The sequence below is a fragment of the Ricinus communis genome, chromosome 4, assembly GCF_019578655.1.
Source record: "Ricinus communis isolate WT05 ecotype wild-type chromosome 4, ASM1957865v1, whole genome shotgun sequence".
In the NCBI taxonomy this organism is placed as follows: Eukaryota; Viridiplantae; Streptophyta; class Magnoliopsida; order Malpighiales; family Euphorbiaceae; genus Ricinus; species Ricinus communis.
In genome coordinates, this window is record NC_063259.1 from 14,684,327 (window position 1) to 14,694,473 (window position 10,147).

A 10,147-nucleotide genomic window follows, 5' to 3' on the forward strand; every position below is an offset into this window, starting at 1 on the left:
CTCTCTTTATCCAACTTCTATTAATCCTCAATTTAGTAGTCCTAATCCATAATCTCCAATTCAGAAATCCTGATATTCATGGTGCTATAAAACTCTAATGACTTGGTAAAAATTTATTTGTATATGATAGAAACATTTATTGTTTTATTATTTTTAGAATATATTTTTACCATATGTCTCTTATTTTTCATCTTATTTAATATAAGAAAAATCCACATCGGTATTTATAATTCATGACCTGTTAAAAATAACCTTTTATTATATTTTTACAGGTATTTAATTGTTCGTTTTAAAAGTTCAACCACTTGATTGTTATTTCTTGACAAATTTAGACACCAAAAATATAATTATTTCAATTAAATATAGTAAGTCAGTATATATTTAATCGTTAGTTTTATAAAATATATCTTTTAATTTTATTATTTATATTTAATTTTATTTTTAAGTCTTCTTTTCAAATTAAATGAAATTTTAATTAGATTTCAACTAAACACAACAATAATATATTATAATATGATATTTTAGTCTAAAAAACAGTCCCACATAAATGGGGAATGCACGACGGGTAAGAGTGTCAAAATGGGTTGGTGGATTATGTTTATGTCGTGTCGATCCACTCAGATATATAATTAGGATCGATACGAATACGAATTATTTTATTAATCGTGTCAATATATCTCACACGATATGAAATTTAAACGGATTACATGAATATGACACACATAATATGTTTATTTAATTAATTATGTAATAACACGTATAACATAACACGATAGGTATAAAATATTTATTTAAATAGTAGCTAAACAGATTATAATAGATTCGCTTGTCAATCCGCTATACGATACATTTCAAGTCGTAACATATATGGATCAACTCATTTTTTAAATAAATTCGTTAAGATTCAATTCTAATTTTATGTCTTAAAAGGGAATTGGATTCGATGTGATACAACTCATTTTGACGGCCAAAAAATAATATTTCTGAATAAAAGAGATGTTTCAAATGGATTTTTAAAATAATAAAAATGGGAGTATAAGAATGAATGTAAGACAGACAATCTATTTCATTTCTTTAACAAGTACATGTTGTTTCAAGGTTTGAAAGTAATTGGATTTGGTCCTTTTAGTTGAGGTGAGGTTAGATTCACAATCCATGTCTGTGTGTAGTGAACAATAACTGCTAGCTGTAACCAGGAAAAAAAAAAAATAAAGAAAAGAGAAATTTTAAAGAAACAATAATAATAACTGCTAGCACACTTATTATATCTCTTTCTTTCCTCTGCAAAAAAACGTCCTTCCTTCCTCGGCCTTGACAAGAAAACACTGAATTGATAGATAGAACCATCAGAATCATCACTGCCATTCTCTCACTCACACCAAAAATAAAGAAAGAAAAGAAAACCAAATGGAAAAGTGAAAGAAAGTAAATTGAAATGTTGGGTAGCCCTTTTCCTATATAAAGAATTGTCCCCCAACTTCAACAAACCAAATTTCAAAACCAAGCAATCAAAGATTCATAGACACAGCCAATTAACCACACACACTCTCATGAGTTTTAGTAGCCAAGAAGCAGCTTGTCCTCCAATAAGCCTGCCCTTTTCTTTTCTATTTTCTTGTCCTTTACCACAGCTTCCCTCTCTCTCTCCATATATATCCATTGAAAGAGTAAAATAGAAACCTAACCAGGTGATTGCTGGTAGTCTTGTGCAGCTTACCATACCAAAAACAACCTTTTTATTTCCCCAATAACATGGCCTCTTAAAGCCTGCTTGAGATTTCCATTTTAGTTTCTTTCCATTCCCAAACTCTCATACCAAACCTAATGCACAGCTTTCTTTCTTAATGAAAGAGTAGCCAGCAATCACAGCAGCTCAACCTTTTTTTTTTCTTATTGATATTAAGCAAAATCCCAGATATTAAATCAAGAAAAACAAAACAAACAGCTTCTCTTTCACATGGAGGCTTTTAGTGCTGCAATTCCCATACCTTTTGCCTACACTTTTGCTACAAGTAGTAGTAACCCTTGCGCTCCCGATAGTATTTCCAATTCTTGGATGGACAGCAGGATATGGAGCAAACTACCACAAAGATTTCTTGATCGTGTGATTGCTTTTCTTCCACCTCCAGCCTTTTTTCGGGCTCGATGTGTATGCAAGAGATGGTATGCTCTCTTGTTTTCAAACAGCTTTCTTGAACTCTATATCCAAATATCACCACGTCGCCACTGGTTCTTATTCTTCAAGCATAAAAGCCTTAAGAGCCACATCTATAGAAACAACAACAACAGTTCCACTGCTGCTGGCAATTGCCAAAGTAGAACCAATTTTGAAGGGTACCTCTTTGACCCTTATGAGATTGCATGGTATCGAATTTCCTTTGCTCTGATCCCAAATGGGTTCTCTCCTGCTGCTTCTTCTGGTGGCTTAATATGTTGGGTCTCAGATGAAGCTGGGACAAAGAGTCTGATTCTGTGTAACCCACTTGTTGGCTCTTTATCTCAGCTGCCACCCACATTAAGACCACGTCTCTTCCCTTCAATCGGCTTAACTGTTGGCTTATCCTCCATTGACGTAACTGTTGCTGGAGATGACTTGATTTCTCCATACGCAGTCAAGAATCTGTCTACTGAAAGCTTTCATATTGATGCCGGTGGGTTTTACTCTCTGTGGGGCACTATTTCTTCTCTACCAAGGCTCTGTAGCCTTGAATCAGGTGAAATGATTTTCGCTGGTGACAAATTCTACTGTATGAATTATAGTCCATTCAGTGTTTTGGCTTATGATATAACAGCAAACAATTGGCTTAAGATTCAAGCTCCAATGCGAAGATTCCTACGCTCGCCAAGCTTGGTTGAGAGTAGAGGGAAGCTGATTCTTGTAGCAGCAGTTGAGAAAAGTAAGCTCAATGTGCCAAAAAGCTTGAGACTTTGGAGCCTGCAATCTTGTGGGACAACATGGGTAGAGATAGAAAGGATGCCTCAGCAACTTTACATTCAGTTCTCAGAACTTGAAGCTGGTCGTGGGTTTAATTGTGTTGGACATGGTGAGTTCATCGCAATAATGATCAGAGGATCAGATAAATCTTTGCTGTTTGATATCTGCAGGAAAAGGTGGCAGTGGATTCCTCCATGCCCTTATGTTCATGGAGGAATAAGCAGTGGAGATAATGGTGAATTGCATGGTTTTGCTTATGAGCCTAGATTGGCTGTTCCAGTTACAGCATTTCTTGATCAGTTGACACTTCCCTTTCAGTCCTTTAATGGCTAGTAGTAGTATAGGTCTCAGTTTGGCCATGGTTGGTTTAGCATTTCTAAAATCAAGGCAGTAATGATGTGATTATCATGTAGTATGCTCATGTGGTAATCTTATGGATTAGCTAGGTTTCATATGTAATCTTGGATTTGTATGATTAACAATTTAGCTAATTATGCCTAATTTGACTTTGGTTTCAGCAAACTAGAGCAAATTTTTCAATCTTTTCTGCAACAAGACCGTGGCTATAGATTGGTATGGCCGTTTACCATTATATTAATGATTTGATTTGTTATTATTTAAAATATAAAATAATTTACATTTCTATATTTAATATTAAAAATATTTTCATTGGTAAAATATCATAAATTCATCTACCAATAAACTTATTTATAATTTATAAGTTTAATATTAATATTTTTATAATTAATAATAAAATTAACATTATTAAATAAAAATCAAGATTAATATATATATTTTAAGCAAAACAACTTATGTGAATAGGGTTGCTTTGATAATAAAATATTCAGCTATCAATAAATAATTCCTCATTAATTGTTATATATATTTAAATTAGTATTATTCGTCAAGCTCATTGCATAATAGAGTTGGTTTAATCTTCAGTTACTCGTTATCCTATAATCATAATATATTCAGTTATATATATATATATATATATATATATAAATCAACATTATTCGTCAAACCCATTACGTGTAAATAATTATTATTATAAAAATTATTATATCATTTTTTTAATAATTCAGTTGCAATAATCCTATTAACGAAGTACTATAACAGTAATAATAATGAACATTTGAATTAATATTATCAATAAAATAAAAATATTATTTTTTCTAATTTTTTATCTTTAATTTTTGTAAGAATTTATATTGAGTTATTTAAACTATATTATATATATATATATATATATATATATATATAGAGAGAGAGAGAGAGAGAGTGTGTGATATAGTAGTTTATCAATTTTTATAGGATTAGTAATATCTATGAAATTATGATAGTATTAAGATTGAAATAGATTAAGTACTAATTGATTCTATCATGATTAGGAATAAATTAATTACAAATGTAATTAGAATATAATAAAATTAGTAATTATTTTTTAATTATAAGAGTATTTTAGTCAATTCATAAATTTTTCTCTTATTTGTGCTTTTACATATGTTATAGATAGATGTATAAATTTAATTAAAAGAATTTTGCACTAATAATTTATTTTTATTTTAAATACTTTATAGTATAAACTATTTATAAATTTATAAAATTAAACCTTTTCTAATATCTATTAAGTTTAAAGTACATTTAAATAATTATCACTATTTAAGATAAGTATTATTAAATAGAAATTTGATGATTTACTTTAAAATTATTATCAATGACCTAATAATAAGATCATTGAATTAAAATTGTATATGCTATTTATAACTTATATGATATATTAATAAAAATAAATTAGTATATAAAACTCTTATAGCATATATACTTTCTTTAAAAAGATATACACATATATCAAATTAAAATAATAATTTAATACTTTATATAAATATATTTTATACACTATTACTATTTTTTTTATTTTCTTTGATTTGTAATAATAATTTTGATAGATAATACACTAACTATTTGTTATTTAATGCCTTATTTGATTTTTTCACCATGATCCATTAAAATTTATATGTGAAAATAAGTAATATATTTTAAAAAGAATTTACCTTAGCATCAAATTAATCTACTTTTATAAATTTTTTGGTTTTTTTAGATTTTAATCAAGCTGTTGAGAACACCATAATTTTTATTTTTTAAATTATTTTTATTCTTTGTTAAGGCAAATAATGGTAGGATGCTCAACTTTATTTTTTCTATGGTATTATTTGTTAACGTAGCTGAAAAGAATAATAATAATAACATAATAAAGAAAGATAATAAATAAGAAAATAAAACATAAATTAATAATTAATAAATAAGAATATATGTATATATATATATATTATATAAATTTATTTGAATAATTTTATATTTCTTGAAAATATATTTTGGGTATTAGAATTCTAAAAGTTATAAATAATATAAATACTATTTAAGCTTTGAGGTTTGTTCTAATACATAAGTTTATCCATTTATTTTTTTTATTGCATTAACATTTCCTTGAGTTTTAATAAAACTAATTACTATCATTTTTTGTGTTATTCGAAAGACTAAACTGGTAATATAAGATTACAATCTCATCATTGAACTTATTATCAACTATCAAACTTGTTTAAAAATAATTTATTATTAAATTAGAGTAATATTTTATTTTTTACTAGTTAGTTTTAGTGTCCAATTAAATAATAAATTTAATATTCTTTAGTTTTAGTGTCCAATTAATTAATAAATTTAATATTTTTTTCTTGTTTGTATATTTTATATTTTAGCATAATTTAATTCTAAAAAAAATTAAGCGTATTAAAGCACTCAATTTTTATTTAATATTATTAGATACAAAATAATTTAATTTTTAATTTCAATAAAATAAATAGTAAAAAATTATTATTTTTATTAGACACTAAAATTAAATTATAATAAAAATGAAGATTTTATTCGTATTAATCTCATTTGAATGGTTGATACAAAGCTTCATTAACTTATAAGATTGTCACAGTCTTCTTTATTGATAGTGGACTTATCAACTTTAATATATTTTTCTATGAAATTAATTGGTGTCCAAATTATTTACTAAACTAAGAAATGACTGTTTAATGTAATTTTTTACTTATAATATAGTATAACTCTAAAGTATAATAAAAACATAACATAATGACATTTTTAGCTAGAGATGTTTATTTTAAATTAATAACTAAAATTAAATCATATAATAATTTAATAATATTATTGTAAATATATGTAGGTTTAAAGTTTTTAAATTTACTTGAACTAAATTTTATTAAAAATAAAAAATTAGAGCAAGAAAAATAATCAAATTAACCTTAGTATAATTTATTTTACTATAATTTAATAATAAAATTAATTTTAGACGAATATGATATTTGATAATAAATTCAAGAATCAGATTATAATTTTAAATTACTAGTTTAATCCTTCTACGAACAACAAAAGAATAATAATTAATTTTATTAAAACTCAATAGGATTTTAATTTAATAGAAAAAATACAAGAACCGACGTATGTATTAAGCCAAATTTCAAAAGTAAATAATATTTAAACCTAAATAATGTATATTATCCTTCCTATAACCATAGTATTATGTGCTTACTATTGCCTATTATTTAATAACAAAACAATATAAGGCCTATTTTTAAAATGTCTCTAACAACAATTTTTAAACCATTAAAATTAGAAAATATATATATAATGTAATACCCGGAATTTTCTTTTAATAATGATTAATAAATGAGTTTTTATTTAAATAAATTTTATCTTATTTTTATTTCGTTTAATTGGAATGATATAAATGCAGTTTTGAATTTTAATGCTAGACAAATAAGAGAGTTATTTTCTATATCCAATTAATTTGATTTTTAAGAAATTAATTAACTAAATTCTTTGAGAAATAAATTATATTTTGGTTATGCAAATTTTTCTCAGCGAATATATATAAATTAAATTATATAATTGAGAGTTATAGAAGAATTTATAAAGGATATTTTATAAAAGAATTATTGAGAAAAAGAGCATTTTAATTAGCTAGTGGTGTTAAATTTTAAATTGGAAAATATTTAGCAAATTGATTAATTAAATTAATTGTATGTTAGGATTAAATTTGAAATTTATTTTGGGATAAAGATTAAAAGTATAATTTTATTAAAATGGGGTTTTAATGAAAATTGTATGTTTGGTATTTTTATAATTAAATATGTCGGTAAGGGCTTTTTGGTAACTTTACATTTAAAAGTAAGAGTAAATATGTAATTGTATATTTTTAATAATTCTAATTTGGCCTAAATTAAATAGTTAGAGGATTAATTGAAAAGTTAAAGAGAATTTTAAGGGTTAATTGAAAATTTTGCAGGATGAAATTGTTAGTAATTAAAGAAGTTGATGGACTAAATGGTAATGAAGAAAAGTTCACGGACTGAAAGTTGATATGGAGAGAAAAGAAAAAGAAAGAAAAGAAGAAGAGAAGGGAGGATCGAGGAGGAAGGAAGGGGAAGCTTTTGCTGCCGGAAATGGCTGGTAGGGGCGGAGGGCGTGTCAGAGGCTGTAGAGTTGACCGAAGGAGTAGTGGAGGCGAGTGAACGCGAAGGTGGCAGCGGCAGTAGCTCTAGTAAGCTGTTGGGGTCGCTACGCTGCGTCGAGCTTTGACCGAGGGGTGCTCCAGCGTCGCTACGCTGCATCGAGCTTCGGCCGAAGGGTGCTCTAGCGTCGCTGCGCTGCGTCGATCTTTGGTCGAGGGGTGCTCCAGCGTCGCCAGCGCAGCGCTGTCTTCATTCTCTCCACTTGAAGTTGCCGTCAGCGTCGAGAAAGAAGGAGGGAGATAGAGCTGCCTTGGATGGCTGATTGGAGGAGCTCGGCTGAAGTGCGTTGTAGCTGGCTGTCGAAGCAGCCGAATTAGCAAGCATGGTAGTAACTTCGACAACCATTTCAATGGTTCTAGTTTCAAATGGTCAGCGGCTGGTGGGTTTCTTCGAGGATAGCAACAAATGTGAAGTTAGTTGAGGAAGGAGATCCAGCAAGAAGAAGCTTGTAAGGGCAGTTCGATTTTTGGAATTTTTCGGCTAGTGCCGTTGAGCTTCGGACGATTTGAGCACGCATTCGGACTCTCCTCGTCACAAGCTTTCCAATGGGCTAGTTTCGTAGCTATCTGATTCCGTTTGAAAATCGACAGCCGAGATCGTCCGTGGATCTCTCTAGATGATCGGGAGTCGGATCGAAAGATCGAAAGATGGGATCGTCATCAGCGCGTGTTTCGAGTTTATTGGTGCGCTCGAATCATCGATCGGACTCTAACAATTGGAGTGAGTCGACCGGGCGATCAAGCATCTCGATAATTTTTCTCTGGCCCGTTGATTTTAGAATTTTTTGGTAAATTATATGTTTATTGAATTGTTTTGAGCATTAGAAATATTATGAGTCAAAATAATTGTTTGTCGGACTGCCTGCCTTAGGTCATTTTTAATGATGTGTGTCGGAGTTGGGAAAAAAATAATGAAATCTTGGGTACTCGACTCCCGTTAAATTAAATTATTGAATATTTGAAGTGTTTTCTGGCAGGTCCTGGACCCGTTTTACGGGGGTTAAAAGTCCGTATTTTAGGGGAGGTTCTGCCGAGTTTTCAGTAGAATTTACCTGAGTCGAGATTTTTAGACAGTCAGTCCTAGGAATCTAGACCTAGGGTGAACGGTCAAATGTTTCAATGTTATTGATGAATTGTTTTCCGTGATTAAATAATCCGTCAGTTCGGCTCGCTCTACTCGAGGCATCAGAGTAGAGCTAGGAGGTCGTCAAAGCTGTGAGTTAAAGTCATATATCTGTGATGCACGTGTCATGCACAAATTTTAAATGGCTATTGTGATTAATTGATTGCAAGTTTAAATTATTCGTTTAATTACTATTCATATATATCATGCTCTTTGATTACTATTCATATATATCATGTTCTTCATCACTGAATTCATTATTGCCTGATGACTCGGGATAGGATGATAGTAGAACATACTATTTTGATGAGTGCACCGGTATAAATCCGAGACTGATAGAAAAAAAAAAGTAAAATGGTAAATTTAAAAAGGTAAGTTTAGGACTTGCCCTGGTCGAGCATTGCTCTTTGGGCTGAGTAGAGTGAATGTGCTAGAGTAAAGGTCCCTGGTCGAGCATTGCTCTCTGGGTGCTGGCTTATTTGGAAACCTAAGTGAACAGACTGGAGTTAAGGACCCTGGTCGAGCTTCGCTCTCTGGACGCCAGTCTTATTAGAGTAAGAGAGCCGAAAGGCTAAGAGTGTTAGTGATAGTTAAGTATCTGAACTGGATTTAAGGACCCTGGTCGAGCCTCGCTCTCTGGATGCCAGTTCTGTTAGAATGAGAGAGAGAGTCGAGATGTTTAGTGTTGGGATTGGGGTTCTGCTGAGGTACTCCATCCCGTAGTATGTGAAAATTATTTTATTTAAGCATGGCATGACACGTTTAGTTTTGCATGACTTAGTATTTATTTCAAATTAAATAAATGTGTTATTGGAGTGTTTGTAACTGTTTTTCCTTGGATATATGATCTTAACTCACTCGCGAGACTGACAGTCTCAATTTTACTATTTTTCAGATCTGTGATTGTTAGTCTTCTCGCAGCTCTTATCTAGCAACCCGACTCCTTAATCATCGGGTGATGTAATTGGTTTGGTATGTTAACTTGTAAAATCTTAGATTCTCTGCAGTAGAAATAATAGACTTGTTAGTTGTAAATTATTGTAGCTTCAGGTCTTGCTTAATTCTTCGGGTAGACCTAATTAAATATGTAGAATTTAATGGTTAAGATATATTGTGACATCAGTAATATCAGATGAGATTTAATAAAGTTAATGAGTGTCAGGCTTACTATAGGATTCGGTGGCTTTATGCCTACCCATTCCTTAGTGCCGGTCACTGGCCCACAGATCGGGTTGTGACATATAACTTCTATTTATTAATCAAATATAATTTCTATTTATATAAAAACCTTAATCCAAATATGATTGTACTTAATAATTGTACCTAAAGAGACAAATAAGATTACATATTAAATTGGTGATATTCGCGTAATTTATTAGATTTCAATAACAACTTCTAATGTTAACAAATAAATTTAATAAAGTTAAAATATATCATTTTATAATAATATTAAAATATTTTAGGTTATATTGGATGTCTATCATTATGTCTATGGATAATTTTTCTTATGTAA

At 29.7% G+C, this 10,147-nt stretch overlaps 1 protein-coding gene across 1 annotated transcript; it reads left to right on the forward strand.

Moving 5' to 3' along the window:
* Positions 1-763: 763 nt before the first annotated feature.
* Positions 764-3,365, forward strand: LOC8267567 (protein UNUSUAL FLORAL ORGANS). Its single transcript, XM_048373259.1, has one exon. It carries the CDS (start codon positions 1,958-1,960, stop codon positions 3,266-3,268), a length of 1,311 nt encoding a protein of 436 aa, XP_048229216.1. The 5' UTR covers positions 764-1,957; the 3' UTR covers positions 3,269-3,365.
* Positions 3,366-10,147: the final 6,782 nt, after the last annotated feature.